Source organism: Marmota marmota, unplaced genomic scaffold (genome assembly GCF_001458135.2).
Source record: "Marmota marmota marmota unplaced genomic scaffold, marMar, whole genome shotgun sequence".
In the NCBI taxonomy this organism is placed as follows: Eukaryota; Metazoa; Chordata; class Mammalia; order Rodentia; family Sciuridae; genus Marmota; species Marmota marmota.
The window spans coordinates 503,951-518,544 of record NW_026000102.1 but is presented as its reverse complement, the minus strand read 5'-3'; the positions used below and the strand labels follow the sequence as shown (position 1 = coordinate 518,544).

Sequence of the window (14,594 nt, the reverse complement as noted above, 5' to 3'; positions counted from 1 at the left end):
GACTCACTGTTTGGCACCTCCTGAGACCACACAGGGTGGCTCGGGAGGAAGTAAGCCACCGTCCTCCCCAGGCCGGCAGCCCGGGCTCTTTCAGGCACATGGAAGACGAAGTGGATCTCGGAAAGGTCCTGGGGGGAGCTGGCTCCAGGAGCCTCCGTCAGGGCTCAGCTAAAACCCTCAGGGTCCATTGTCCTCCCTGTCCCTTGCCTTGAGGTCCTCTAGGGGGCTCTGCAGGGCACTCTCAGGATTCTGGGCTGTCCAGCCCCTAGAGGCTGCAAGGTGGTGGCAGCAGCCACAGGCACCTTCTGGCCAGCAGAAGCCTCCTGGGCTCAGGTTGGGGCGTGTGCTCCCCCTGACCAGCCGTTGTGCCTGTTGGGGTGTGGGGAGTCGGGCAGGGTCCAGTGTGCTAATTGGCTTAATCCCTCCAAGTGAGAGTAGTAGGGAGGGGAGGTCCCCTGGGGTCCCCCAGGTCTCCAACTCAGCTGAGCATTGGGAGGTGACCTGACCCTGAACCCGCCACCATACTCCAGACTGAGGGCCTGAGCCCTGGGCTGGGAGTCAGCACCGCCCACCTACCTTGCGGGGAAAGCTGACAGGTATGGGGGGGGGGTTGGTGGCCGCCCCCTCCTGGCTGAAGCTGCTGTTCTTTGCTTTTTTGCAGATTCCAGACCCAGGAGGAACCTGGCAGTAAGTACCTCCCCATACCTCACCCAGCCCCTGAGTCTGACCTTTCCCATCAGCCTGTGGGTTTGAGGGCCGCGGGGGAGGGTCGTTCCCTTCTCTCCCAAGTGCCCAGAGTTGGGCCCCTTCGGGGAGCACGGAGCCTGGCAGGCCGGGCCAGGGACGAGGGCTCCACCCACAGCAGCCTGGGCTCCTGGCACAGCCGCAGGGGATTTCCAGAAGGGCTTGCATCAGGACCGTCGGGTCAGGAGAAGGGCTCGGCGTCCCACTGTCCTCCACTCCTGGGTCTTGAAGACCTGAAGCTAGATGGCAAACCAGCAGCACAAACTTAAACTCGCCACCTACTGAGCACTGGCTGCAAGCCGGCCACCTGCTTTCTAAAAGTGTCTCGGGTGCTCGTGACACTCAGGAGCTGCTATGTTGTCCTGTTTCACAAAAGGGACACAGTGGCCTGGACAAGTTAAGAGGCTACTAGTCAGGGCTCCATGAGGGCTTGAGCCTGGCTTTGTGTCTCCTGAGCTGCCTCCGAGGGGGAGGTCCCCTCATTCCTTAGGGAGTGCTCTCCGTGTGCCCTGCGCTGGGCTGGGGCCTTTGCCACCACTCCTGCAGTTCTTCCAGCCACCGGTACAGGGGGCGTCTGGGGCCTTGCTAGGCTTGTCCTGGTGCCCCGTCCTGGGCCCAGCTTCCCAGGGCTGTGTGGGGACGTGAGGTAGGGCGCTGGTCTCGGGAGCTGGCGGAGGGGCGCTGGCTGAGACGCTTGGATACAGTTACTCGGTTCCTCTGTGCCTTGGTTTCCTCATTGTTAAAGGGGCAGGTGCTGAAATCCCGCTCCTCATGGGATGGTTGGGAGGATCGACGCGCTAGTGTGTTAGAACAGGGCTCTGCACACAGTGGGTACCGTGTCAGTCGCTGACTGCCATCCTTGTTATTTGGTACGAATTAAAAGCTACCATGGTGCCTGGGATGCTACGCACAGCACTCCCTGGAATGCTTGTGGCAGCTTTTTTTTTTTTTTAACATCTTTTTTTTTTAATATTTATTTTTTAGTTTTAAGTGGACACAATATTTTTATTTTACACTTATGTGGTGCTGAGGATCGAACTCAGTGCCTCAAGCATGCTAGGCAAGCACTCTATCCCTGACACACAACCCCAGCCCCTGCTTGTGGTAAGGTTTAAAGCAGAGGGGAGACTCCCTGGAGGTTTTAGGGGTGAAGAAAAGAGGGTGTCACCATTTGGGGACATGGGGAGTTGGGATGCCCTGCTCAGCGCCCATTCCCTTCCCACAGCAGCCCAGAAGTGCATTGGAGACCGAGCCCAGCACAGAAGAGAAGAGCTTTGTGAGCCCCCCGGCTGCGGAGACCTGTGTCAATGTGGGGGCAGCCTGCCCGGAGAGCCTGCCCCTGCTGGATTCCAGCCCAGGCGGGGCCCCCTCATCCCCCAGGGACCCCCCTGAGCCCCGAGTGTCCACAGAGCACACCAATAACAAGATCGGTGAGTCAGCCTGTTTCAGGGTTCCCCGTGTGGCTCGGGGAGCTGCGGGGAGCTGGGTGCTGGACTCTGGGTGGAAACTGGAGACCCTAGGACCTCGACGTCCACCGGGAAGGGCAGGATTCCCCTGCATCTTGCCCTGCGGCTGCCCCGTGTGAGTTCTGCTGAGGTAGAAAGGCTATGGGTTGACCTCCTGGAACCACCAGGGACTTGAGCATAGATTCCTGAGCACAATGTGTGCCATCGTTAAAGGAAAGATGATATGAAGGCCACCCCAGCCCCCCACCCAGAGACAGGAGTGGAGGTGCCCGTGACCCTGAGACCTGCCACTTGTTTGGCACATGTCTTTGCCTCTTACTGTCATGACACCTTCTGGGGACGGTGTCCTTCTCCCCATGTTACAAAGGAGGAAGCTGTGGCTTAGCCCAGTGAGGTCCTTTTGCCTCTCCTATGGCTGAGAAGGATGCAGCTGGGCCTCAACCCGCATCTGCTGGGCTCTGCAGCCCTTGGCTTGTCCGCTGGCCTCTGCAGAAGCACAGAGACCATGTTGGGCCAGGGAACCCAGCACTCCCCAGCTGTGGCTGCCCTTGAGCTTGGACAAACTTGCTGCTGGCCTGGAACAACCAGAGCACTTCCCCCAAAGTATGTACCTGCCCAGATTCCACCCCTGCTCAAACCCTGCCGCAGTCCCCGTCCCCTTCAGCACAAATCTGGGGCTCTCAGTTGGCAGTCAAGCTAGCCCCTCCCTACCAGACTCACCTACTGGACCCTGCTGGTCTGCCTCCCACTTCATGGTGGTTTCCAGAACTTTCAGACCTGTCTCACCTCTGAGCCTCTCTGCAAGGAACAACCAACTCCCCTCCCTCAAGTCCAGTAAATTCCTGAGGCTCCTCTTCCAGGAAGCCCTCTCTGCCCTCTCTGCTCTACGGAGTAGGCCAGGTGCCCCTCTGCTGCCTACCCTGAGACCTTGGGCTCTTCCACCCAGGGGCCCAGCACCCAGCCTGGGCCTTCTCCGCCTCTACCAGGCGGGAGCTCCCCGGGGCAGGCCTCGGTGGGCCCCCTCTCCTCCTTCTCTGGGAGGGAAACTGACCCTCAGATAATAGCAGAGAGCATTTGATGTTCTGCCCATTTCCACGGCAGGCCCTGGTGGGAGAACTTCAGGGCAGTATTTCCTCTTGAACAAACTTTTGCAATCACAACTTTCAGGAAGTTTTCTTTGAAAAGAATGTGTTTTGGGGAAATGCCAAAGGCTTCCCCTTCAAATTTCCTGAGAATTAAGTCCTCGTTGGAATGTTCAAGCCCACGCTGAGCAATCCTGGATGGAACTCGGGGCCCAGGGAGCCGAGCGAGGGAGGGGAGGGCCGGCTCTCCCCAGGTTCCGGCTGCTCTAGTCCATGGGCCGCCTTCTCCAGCAGCCCGCTGGCCTCACTGGCGTGCAGCGGGGTAGGCCACACTGCCAAGGGAAGGCCTTGGAGCTTCTCCTGGACAGCAGGACATAGATGACCCCTGTCCTTCTGATGCCACCCCAGCTTCCTGTCTCCTCCTGGGTACCAGGCATGGGGCCCCCCCCCCTCCCCTGTCCAAGACAACCCCCTCAGAGCCCTGGGTGGGCAGGAAGAGCCCCCCACAGCTGGAGGTGGGCAGCCCTGTGATGGGGCAGAGCCAGAGGGACCAGGCCTAGTGACATGTAAGGGGTGACAGCTTGGTCCCAGCTTTGGCTGCTTCTGTCCAAACCGACCACTCTTCCCCGACGTCCTATCTTCCCGCCTCTCCTCTCTCCTGCTGTCTGCCCTCTGCCCTCCCTTCTGTCGCCACCTGGGGACCCCTTGCACACAGCCTCCGGCCCCTGTGATCAGTGCTCCCCAGGCGGGGGGCCCACAGGCGTGGTGGAAGGCGGAGGCTGGGGCGCGAGGCCAGCTGCCTGCTCTGGGGCTTGGGGCGCTCCGCGGTCCCCTGTTCCCCGCCCTCTGGTTCTCACCGTTCTTTCTAACACTTCTCTCTCTCCTGAGCTTATAAAAACCCAAAATAGAAGAGCTGTGTTATGCAACGGGCCGAGGACGCAGGGTCCTTGAGAACCTTTCTGGGGTTCCTAAATCTGATGGGTGTAACCGGGTCACCCAGGAGGCAGGGGTCCCTGTACCCCTGTGCCACCCCACCCCTGCTCTCAAGTTCCCTCTCGAGTTTCCTCATTCAGCCTCCAGAGTCTAGGGGGGGACAGCTGGAGCTGGGCCCTGGCCGGAGCCTGAGGCCATCGACCTGCCTTCCCAGCCTCTCGGGACCTCACCTCCCCGAGCCTCCGTGTCTCCTTCCATGAGAAGCCCAACTGGAAGCCCCCACACCAGCCAGGGGCCTGTGCCGGGTCCTCATCCAAGTGATGATGACCCAGACCCACTCTGCCTGTAGGCCACGAGGCCACGGAGAGATGGGCCCCAAGCAAGACACTCCAAGACTGCCCCCACTGAGGCTATCCAGGTCACCAGCTGCTGCTGATTAGCAGGGCCAAGGCCGTTGTCCATGCCTCCAGCTGGCTGGGTTTGCGTGGCCTGAGGGGCCCCTGAGATGCAGGACTTTCAGTCCCAGGCAGAGGGGACAAGTTAGTGGCCCCAGGTGTCTGCTTTAGGCAAGTGGATGGAAGCAGAGAGGGTTGCCTGGCGAGTGGGAGTTCCCTCTGTGCTTTCCCCTGATGACCTTGGGGGGCTCATCTGACCTTGCCAGGCTGCAGGGTCTCGTCTGGGGGGCCCAGAGCTGACGCGTGGGGAGCGCCTGGGGATGCTCAGTGCGGCTGCTCCTTGTAGCTGCTGGCCTTTCCCCACAGCTCCCTTGGTCTCCCAGCCACGTTCTCTCCTTCCCTACCCATCCCCAAAGAAGTGCCTCCAAAATCATGAGCATCCCTATTAAGTAGCATGTGGGCCAGTTCTGTGCATCAGAAAGGGTGTGTCATCTGCCTGAAATCACACAGCAGCAGTGGTAGAGGAGGAGGGACTCGGCCCCTCTTCTGCCTCCTTGCTCCCGTTCTGGGCTCTGGCCTCCCCTCCTCACCCATCCTTTTGCCTTGCAGAGAAGATCTACATCATGAAGGCTGACACAGTGATCGTGGGGACTGTGAAGACAGAGGCGTCTGAGGGCCGGGGCCCCGTGGGGCCTGTGGGGCCTGAGGCGGAGCCGGAGCCGGAGCTGGAGGCGGACCATGGCCCACATTACCCAGAGCAGGAGACAGAACCGCCCCTGGGCAGCTGCGGGGACGTCATGTTCTCTGTGGAGGAAGAAGGCAAGGAGGACTTGGGGCCCACAGTGGCCTCTGGGAAGTGAGGCCCAACCTGGGCTGCGGGAGGGCAGCTGGTGCCCCTTGGAGGCCAGCGGGGCAGAAGATCGTGTGCCTTGGACTGAGGCCCAGCGTCTAGTAGTGGACCGGGGATGGGGCACCCGGCTCTGCTGCTGCCCAGAGCCTGGTCTCAGCGGTGGCACCTGAAACTCGCCACCAGGACCAGTGCCCAGCATCGGGCCAGCGCCCACTGAGGGAGTGAGCACGAGGCTGGTTCCCAGTCCCTGTCCACACCCTGTGTCCCTCCCCTGTCCCTGGGCCTCAGAGCTGACACATCAGGCCTGCTGGCATGCCCCAGCCCCCAGTTACTGTAAACATGGCTCCCAGCGGGCACGGTGCCAGCGCCTGTGGTTTTTTCTCCTGAGTCAGAAGGGAAGTCGAGGAGTGGGTGTTGGCGCTGGCACCATGTGGGCTACAGCTGTGGCGCTGCACCTCGCCCCAGCCTCCCCAGGCTGCGGACCTCCCTGCGGCAGCCCCTTCCCTGCCCAGCCCCCATGGTGAGCCCAGGTCCATCCACTCCTCCCAGAAGTCCCCACTCAGCCCCGAGCAGGAGGCCTTTCAGGGCCCAGGTGTCTGCAGACCTCCGCGCCTGCAGCGCCCACCCTGGCTGGAGGCGCTGCCGCCCAGTGCTGCTGGCGAAGGGCCTCGGCTCTGCCCCGGGACTCCTCCCGTGTGCAGCCTGCAGCCTGCGGGGGCCTCCGCTGTTCTGAAGCGCCTCCTGCTCTGTCCTGGGAGTGGAAAGCCACCTCCCAGATTTGCCACCTCCTAGATTTGCCACCTCCCAGATTTGCCACCTCCTAGATTTGCCACCTCCTAGATTTGCCACGCTTGAGAAGCCACCAGCACCCGCCCTGGGCCCATTCCGCTGCTCTGCACCCACCAGGGTGTGGATGCTGGAAAGCACCCTGGGCTCAGGACATTCGACTCTACTCTGCACTGAAGGGAGAAGGTGGCCGAGACCCCAGGGGCTCTGTGTTCCACAGTAAGGACTAAAGCTGCCCTAACATCCCGCCTGTGGGTCAGCCCCTGGGCCTGCAGCCTCTTAGAACAAACAAGTAACCGCTGAAGCATCTGTGCAGCCCGGACACCCCTGGACTTACCCTCAGGGGCCAGCCCCAGGAGCTGTTTACTCACCAGCCAGCCTCTCTGGAGGAAGTTGACCGCTCAGGAATCACGAGGGTGGTTTCTGAAACCACTCAGATGTTTTGGGGAAAGTTGGAGAGTCCGAGGCACCGTGAGAGGTGGTTATGCCAGGACTGTGTACTGGCCAGGAATTTGAGTGGGTCAAGCAGTAGTTGCCCAGTTGTCCTGTGCTAGGACAGAGTGGCCCCCAGAGCTGCAGCCTTGAGGGTCGAGTGGACACCACCCTGTTCCTGCCGAGCAGAGCCGGCTGGCAACCTTGGCCCGAGAATATGGCCACACACTTTAACAGGATAAGGCACTCTATGGCCTGGTGGCTGTTGACAAAACGTTTAACCCTCTAAAAATCTGTAGGAAAAATGAAGAATTGATCTGGGCTTGGTGGTGTGCACGTGGAATCCCAGCAGTTCCAGGGCTGAGGCAGGAGGATCGAGAGTTCAAGGCCAGACTTGACCATCTGAGCAATGTAGTTAGACCCTGTCTCAGAATACAATAAAAAGGGCAGAGGATGTAGCTCAGTGGTGGAGCGCCCCTGGGTTCAGTCCCAGGAAAACACACGCAGAAAATAAAAAGAAAAATTGTGAGACCGAGGAATGACGGTGGAAATGGAGTGTTTGACAGCCTCTGAGCAGGAAGGTCAAAGGGCCTCTCACCCAGGTCAGGGATCCCTGTGCATCCTGGACACTTGCGGAGGACAGGCACCTTCTCATATCCTCAGTTCTTTTTGTCCTCGGAGGCAGACTTGTCCTCCACGACACACACCCCGGAGCCAAAGCCTGCTCTTTGCACAGGGCTGCCTGAGGGCGTTTGCACAGGGACCCTGGGCCTCTCCAGGCCTCCCTCCCTCTGGCTGGGATGAGCCCTGCAGCTTTGGGAAAGGAGGCTCTGGAGGTGGGAGAAGACGGGGGCCATGCAAGCCCTGGGCTCCTGTGCCCCGCAGAGCCCCCAACCCTGCCCACCTGGGTGCAGCTCAGGGCCACTCTGGACCTCCTCCCACTGCATGCAGCCAGCCTGGAGCGTCCCCCTGAATGTGGCTCTGTGTGGGATGGAGGAGACCCACAGCCATGGCAGGTGACCCTGCCCACCCCACCCCCAGGACTGCAGCCCCATCTCCAGCCCGAACCAGCTGCTGCCTGCCATGTGGTCAGCTCAGGAGCCAGGGGCATCTCCAACTTGACAGAGACCAGGTGGGCTCCTTAACCTCTGGCTGTTCTGATGTTCAAGAGGACAGGTGGACAAGGACCCTCAGGGCAGCAATTCCCAGGCTGTTAAGAACCCTTCCCCGGGGCCGGGGCTGGGGCTGGGGCTGGCACTCAGTGCAGAGCGCTTGCCTAGCATGTGTGAGGCCCTAGGTTCGATCCTCAGCACCACATAAAACAAATGATGTCATTATGTGCAGGTTCCAATGTGTAACAACAAATCCCATCTTGTGTACAATTAAAATGCACTAATAAAAAACGTTTTTAAAAGAAACTCCCCCACCCCCGCCTCTTCCTGAACAGTTATAAGCAGGGGTGACAGCGAGTGATAATGTCCTGCGGAAGCTGTTGCCTTCACAAAAGGGCCATTGTGTGGAAGGCGGCCTCGCAGGTTGGAAACTACAGGATTCCTAGAAGCTCAGTCCCTAAACCGGAGCAGGAGGACCACTTCCCAGGGCAGCTCTCTCTCCATCTCCACAGTCCTCCCAGGAGTGAGTCCTGAAGACCCAGGCTGGGCCCTGCTCTTTTTTGTCCCTTGTCACCAGACACTGATGTGTCAAGCTGAGTAGAAATAAAACTATGTAGGGACAAAGGGTGGCTCTCCAGCTGCCATTCCTCTGCAGAGTGGAGTAGTGCTCTGGGGTCAGGCCCAGGCTCAAATCCCTCCTCTGCCATTTATCAGCCAGTATTCTTGATTGTTTTCCATGATGCCCTGGCCTTGAGATTTGGGAGGAACACTGGAAGAACATAGTGTCTTGGTCCATTTTCTGTTGCTATAACAGAGCACTTGAGTTGGGGTAAGTTACAGAGAAAAGAGGTTCATTTTGTCTCAGTTTTGAAGGGCAGGAAGTCCAAGACTGCATGGTGACATCTGGTGAGGGCCTTGTGCTGCTTCAACTTGGGGCAGAAAATTGTATGCGAAGTGGGTGTACCTGGAGGGACAGAGCATGAGGGGCTGCCTTACTTTGTAACAACCTGCTCTGGGGTAACGAACTCAGACCCCAGGGGCGAGAACTCACCTGAGAGAATTACTGCGGTCCCACGAGAGTGTTGCGAATGATCAAAACACCTCTTAAGCTCCCCGCCTCCCAGTGGGGCCGCAGCGACAGTTAAGTTTCACTATGAGTTCTGGAAGGGACCAACCCTGTCTCCGTTTCCGCCTCTGAAATGGGGATGGCAGCCTCTGCCTGGTAGGGTTGTGGGACTTCTCTGAGGTGTCACCTGACACGTGGCTTGCGCTCACTTATTAGCAACTGTGTTCTCCCTGCAGCCCGTGGCCACTTGCCCCTGAATGACCCCTTGCTGCAGCATCAGCTCCCTCCTTCTGCTAAGGGGTCACCTTTGAAAAGCACTGAACTCGGAACATTTGTCTCCCAGAAAACCATTGTAGCTGGTGGTGGGTTCCAAAGCTGCCCCCCAGACCTTCTGCTCTGTTCAGTTGAACCAGGGGTTTGGGTAGCCTGGACACTTGGCCTCCCGTGGCGTTGGGTCATGTGGAGCGTCCACAGCGGACAGGCCTCCTCTTGCTCTCCGTGCTGCCGAGGACCCTTCACATCAGTCAGGACTGGCTGTTTGCTGACCTCTAAACTCTGGGCACGTTTGTGAGGTGCTGCAGGCTTCTCTGGAGGGAACCGATCATGATTCTGGAATATTCCAGTCTGTACTGCATTGCACTTGAGATCTGCAGAGACTCCTTGGCACACAGACAGGCTCGCTCACGTCGCCCAGCAGGTGGGCAGACAGTGGTGCCCCATAAGGGAATCTGGGAGCCGGATCATGCTGTGTGCTTCCAGGAGCCCCAGTCTGGGCTCCAGGGCAGGGTCCAGAGGGGAGGGCTCAAGGAATTGGGGGAGGCCGCCCTGTGGAATTGCCCCTTTGAGCTCTGCCTGAATGATGTAAAAACCAGCGAGATCTCCCTAAGTTGCTGATGCTGGCCTCAAACTTGCGATCCTCCTGCCTCAGCCTCCTGAGTTATTGGGATCACAGACATGCACCAATGGGCCTGGCTCAAGGTCTAGAAGGTAGGGAATGGTCAATGCAAAGGCCCTGAGGTGGGAAAGCCCCGGCCTCAAGATTCGGGAAAAACAAAGGGCGCACCAGGTGGGTGAAGGAGGCACGAGGGGGAGGCCTGGTCATGGGCAGCTGGTGGGGCAGATTTATCAGAAGAACACCACTCTGTTTCTTTGTGTTTTCCTCCTGTTAGAACAATAAACATCCTAGTATTATCCCAGCCAAGAGCTAGAAGGGCCAAGCCATGGGCGCCAGCCATTGTGTTAACCTATTTCGGAGGGAAGTGGGGGGCGCTGGCCGCACCCACTGGTGGCCAGGAAACAGTTGGATGCATTTTCTCAGAAGGTACCGAGAGCCAGACCGCATTCCTGGTTATGTTGCTGCAGGAGGTGAGCAGTCGGTGGGTCTTGGTTCCTCTTCTTCGGGTATCTTCCAGGGAGAGCGAAAACCAAACCGGAAAGTCCTGGGGCGGCTGGTGGCCCTTGTCGGGCTTTGGCCTGGCGTCTGCTCTCAGAGGCATGAGCCTGGGTTGTCTTGGCCTCATGGAGTCAGTGTGGGCCTCACCTTCTTCCTTAACCCTCCAGCCCTCGTGGAGGATGTGCCTCGACGGTCGCCTGAGCTGGGCCACGGACAGATGCCATCGGGGTTCGGCCTCCAGTCGGCCAGTCCACGGCAGTTCTCAAGCAGAACCCTTGCGCCTTTCACCTTGGGGTTCCTGGTCTGCAAAATGGACCTGATACTTGCCTTGCAAGAGGCTGAGCGGCCACGTGGATGCGGGGCCCTGCCCAGAGCCGAGCACCTATTCTGTGTCCAGCAAATGATAGGTCAAGCCACGTTCTTCGAGAGCTCAGGTTTGCCCTGCCCTCTGCACATCCTCTGAGCATCTGGGCTTCATAATGGTAGTCCTGAGAGCTGGTCAGCCTGGGTAGCAGCGTTGGCTTTCCACACGGAGGTTCAGAGAGGTGAAGCAGCTGGCCCACGGTCACACAGCTGGGAAGTGCAAGAGCTGGGGTTCGGCTCCTTCCCCGTGATTCTGAGTCCCTCCCTGCACCCAGGTGGCCCTACACCCTCTCAGGGAGGGGGTCTGCGTCACAGACAGCATCAGGCACTCTGCCTCCTGACAATTTTCGTTTCACCTCCATGTAAGCGCAGCGGGAAGTGAGAAGGAGTCTCTCTTGGTCCTCCACTTATGGGAAGGAATAGCAGCCCCAGGGGCTGGGCTGGGGCTCAGGGGCAGAGCATTGGCTTGGCATGTGGGAGGCACTGGGTTCGGTTCTTAGCATCACATATAAATAAATAAAATAAAAGTCCATTAACAACCAAAAACAGCAGGCCAGGTGTGGCTCTGCCTCCTCTGGCCGGCAGAAGGGACCCAGAGTTGAGCCACCAGAGCTTGTTCTTGAAGCCACTTTCCTGGAAGGCAGGTGTGATTCTGAAACCCACGGAGACTCGGGCAGGGGGCAGTGAGGTCCAGAGACCCGGCAGAGCTGTCTGCTCTCAGTGACACCTGTATCCTGTTCTCGGCCACACCAGGATCCCCAAAGGAGGACAAGGTCAAGAACACGCCTCCTCATTTCACAGATGGGAAATTGAGCCCGTGGAGGTCCACTGGTCAGCCCGGGGCCCCGCCTTGGTCTGTGATTGTTGAGGCCACAGCCGAGTCGGGATGACGCATGGCAAACAGCATGTGATAGAGACGGCCCCGGCTGGGGTGGGGAACCACCGTCTCGTCTGAGCAGCAAAGATGACTTAAAAAAACATGGTGTTCAAACTAACGGGTGAAGCCCAGGCTCGGTGGTGCACGCCTGTGTCCCAGCCACTCGCAAGCGGGGACAGCGGAGCCCGTAAGTCCAGGTGATGGAGACCAGCCCAGGCAACGCGATGAGACCCTGCCTCAAATAAGAAAGTAACTTGAAGACAGCTGGATCCTTACTTATGAAGCAGTTTTGCAAGAGCCACAGTGGTCCTGTCATCAGAGGAGACAAGGCTCTCACAGCAGGGCTCTGCCTCTTTGCCGCTTGTAACCTGTGTGGTCACCGAAGGCCCCATGCTCGGGTGCCCTGAGCTCAGCTCAAAGCTCCGCTGTGACCATGTCCAACCTATTAATAATGTTTGAACGAGGGGCTCTGTTTCTCTCTGGGTCCCCCGAATTACAGAGCTGGTCCTGCCGAGGGTGCAGGGGGATCGTCTCCTGGAGGCTTCCTCACACCCGTGTCGTGTGACGGCAGCGTGACCTTCAGGGGAGTACGCCAGGTGCCATTTCTCCTAAGCGTTAAAGGACCCCAGGTGTGAGGCCCTGGCCGTAGTGTCCAGGTTGTCTCTCGCAATGTGATAAACCAACCTCAACTCTGCTGCTTGAACAACAGTGGCCACGCTGTGGGTCCCGACTCTGTGGCTGGGCCTGGGCTTGGCAGGGAGGCCCGCTCCTCACACGGTTCCCTCCGGATGACTCCACTTCCAAGGGGGCTGGCACCCTCTTGTCGGCCACCTGCGCCCTCTGAGACCCGTGTGGGCTCCCTCAGCGTGGTGCTGGGGCCTGGGCCAGGGTCTTCAAACCCGAACACTGTCACTTTCGACACACTGATGGCCCAGCAGGTCCAGAGCCCAGACGCATGGGGAGGGGACATAGGTCTCCCTGCTTGGATGGAGGAGTGTCAAAGCCTTTGGAGACCACACGCTGGGCCTGGCACGGTGCTGACCGTCACCTATCACCGTGTTTCCACTGTGGGTGGTTCGTGGCGTTGGCCCTGGGAAGCGAAGTACCCTGGCAAGGTCCCCATTCTCCTGGCTGGAATCCAAACCAAGTCTCTCTGGCCCCAGAGCGTGGGCCCTTGGCCAGGAGGCGGACCCTTGCACTCCGGGACCCATGGGGTCTCCAGGTGGTGGGGCTGGGACTCCAGTCCCCAGTTGTCTGATTCAAGGTACCGGAGGGGCTGGGGCGGGGGCGGGGGCGGGAGCTCAGCGGTAGAGCGGTCGCCTAGCACATGCAAGGTGCTGGGCTTGATCCTCAGCACCTCACAAAAATGAATAAATAAAATAAAATCAAGGTATTGTGTCCAATGACAACTAAAAAATACATTTTCAAGAGTATTGGAGGCACCTTCTAGATTTTAGAAAGGAAACTGAGCTCTGGAGGCCTTGCCTGGCCTCCCCTGAGAAGACGGGGTGGCCAGGATCTGGCACCTTCTAGGGCAGGATGGGGGCCCCCGGGGCTGCACAGAGCCCAGCCAGGAAGTTGCAGAGCTGTGGGCAGATTATGCAAGAACAGGCAGTCAGCGGGGACTTTGTTTTTCACGGTGATCACACTTCATTCAGGAAATACCCACGGCTTTGGTGTGTGTGGAGGGAGGGCCCCTCACCCGGGTGGAAGACCCTCTTGTGACAGTTGGGCACTCATGAGGTGAACCAGCATCCCCCTGGGCCAGCTCACTCACCAAATTTTCCTGGGAGCCACTCTGCCCTCTGCACCAGGCTCTGATAAGAGAGATGAAGGGTTCTAGCCCTGGCATCCAGAAAGTCATGTCTCAGGGGAGACAATAGGAACGATTTCTTAGGCTATAAACCTCACAGAGCATTCAGAAGTGGCTCGCGTTATCATACACTACAAGTGAGAAAACTGAGGCACAGAGTAGTTAAGTCACTTGCCTGAGGTCACACAGCTGCTAAGTGGTACAACCAGGATTCAAACCCAGGCCACCTGGTTGACGTGTCAGCTCCCAAGTGCTCAGCCACGCCCTTCCACTGCGGCTCAAGCTGGGGTCACACTGTGCTGTGGACCCACCTCCACATAGAGCTTCATTTCATCCTCCCTATAATTTACCACTATTCTAAAGTTGGCTTAAGAAAGCTAATTAACGTGGTGAAATTCAAGTTTACCTTGCTGGAATTTGAATTCCAGGCCCTGTAGAATACTGTGTAGGAGTCTGTGGGCCAGGAAATGCACAGGTTACAGAACGTACCTCCTGCCTTACCATTCCACTTTCCCTTCCAAAGCTTAGCTCCGGCCATTCCCTCCTACGACCTTCAATGTCTCCCCAGTGCCGCAATCTCATCCAGTCCTCCGGGAAGATCTGCCAAACGTCAGGAACCGGCTGGGTGCTGTGGAGCACAGGGCAGTGCAGTTCTCCAGTGTCACACCCGACTGAGGCCTGTGCTCCTGGAGCCCCACTGAAGACACCCAGCCCAGACGCTGGGCCTCCACTGCCTCCTCTGTGGAATGGGTTCCATAAGCAAAGTGCCCCCAAAGGGATGTGGTAAGGATGAAGCTCATACATTAATTTATTAAATAAATATGTTTCAACCCCAAACTGTATGCCCTGTTGGGGGCTGGGGACACAGCCCTGCCTTCATGGAGAGTGACAGGGAAGAATGTCTGGGATCACGTTAGCTTCTTGCGTGCTGATCCTCGGGGTTAACAGTTCCTGGGATCCTCATTGGCTGGTGGTAACTGCTATAAGGACCAAGAATTCAGCAGCACACAGGGCCCCTCGTGGGGGTCAGGGTGCACGGTGTTTGGGGTGAGGGGTCTGGAAGAGGGAGCAATGCAGGGCGGGAGTGAGCCGCTGGGGCAGTGTAAGTCTGGGGTGGCTGCTGCCTCTACCCCACCCCCCACATTTGCATCTCCAGGTTTCTAAAGAAGAAAGGGCCCAGACGATTTTGTGGGTGGAAACTGTTCTGCAGGTCCGGGAAGGGAGGCTGGAGGGCTGGCCGGCAGTCGGGGGGAAGTAGCAATAGTGGGGAGCTCGGGGGGGG

At 58.6% G+C, this 14,594-nt stretch overlaps 1 protein-coding gene and 1 long non-coding RNA gene across 3 annotated transcripts in view; one reads left to right on the top strand and one right to left on the bottom strand.

Annotated features, from left to right (window-relative positions):
- Tnfrsf8 (TNF receptor superfamily member 8) overlaps positions 1 to 5,834 on the top strand; it is a 58,213-nt gene extending 52,379 nt beyond the window's left edge. The window contains exons 13-15 of one of the 2 annotated variants that reach the window (XM_048783588.1): positions 662 to 687; positions 1,973 to 2,174; positions 5,230 to 5,834. In XM_048783588.1, coding sequence (XP_048639545.1) covers positions 662 to 687; positions 1,973 to 2,174; positions 5,230 to 5,480 — 479 coding nt within the window. In that variant the 3' untranslated portion in view covers positions 5,481 to 5,834. Of the gene's footprint in view, positions 1 to 661; positions 688 to 1,969; positions 2,175 to 5,229 lie in introns of both variants that reach the window. The other variant, XM_048783587.1, reaches the window with a different exon arrangement.
- The window catches only part of LOC125610768, a 12,310-nt gene continuing 3,303 nt past the window's right edge, over positions 5,588 to 14,594 (bottom strand). The window contains exons 2-3 of the long non-coding RNA XR_007340758.1: positions 8,823 to 8,825; positions 5,588 to 6,066 (exon numbers count right to left, since the gene is read on the bottom strand). This is a non-coding gene — a long non-coding RNA (uncharacterized LOC125610768). The remainder of the gene's footprint in view (positions 6,067 to 8,822; positions 8,826 to 14,594) is intronic.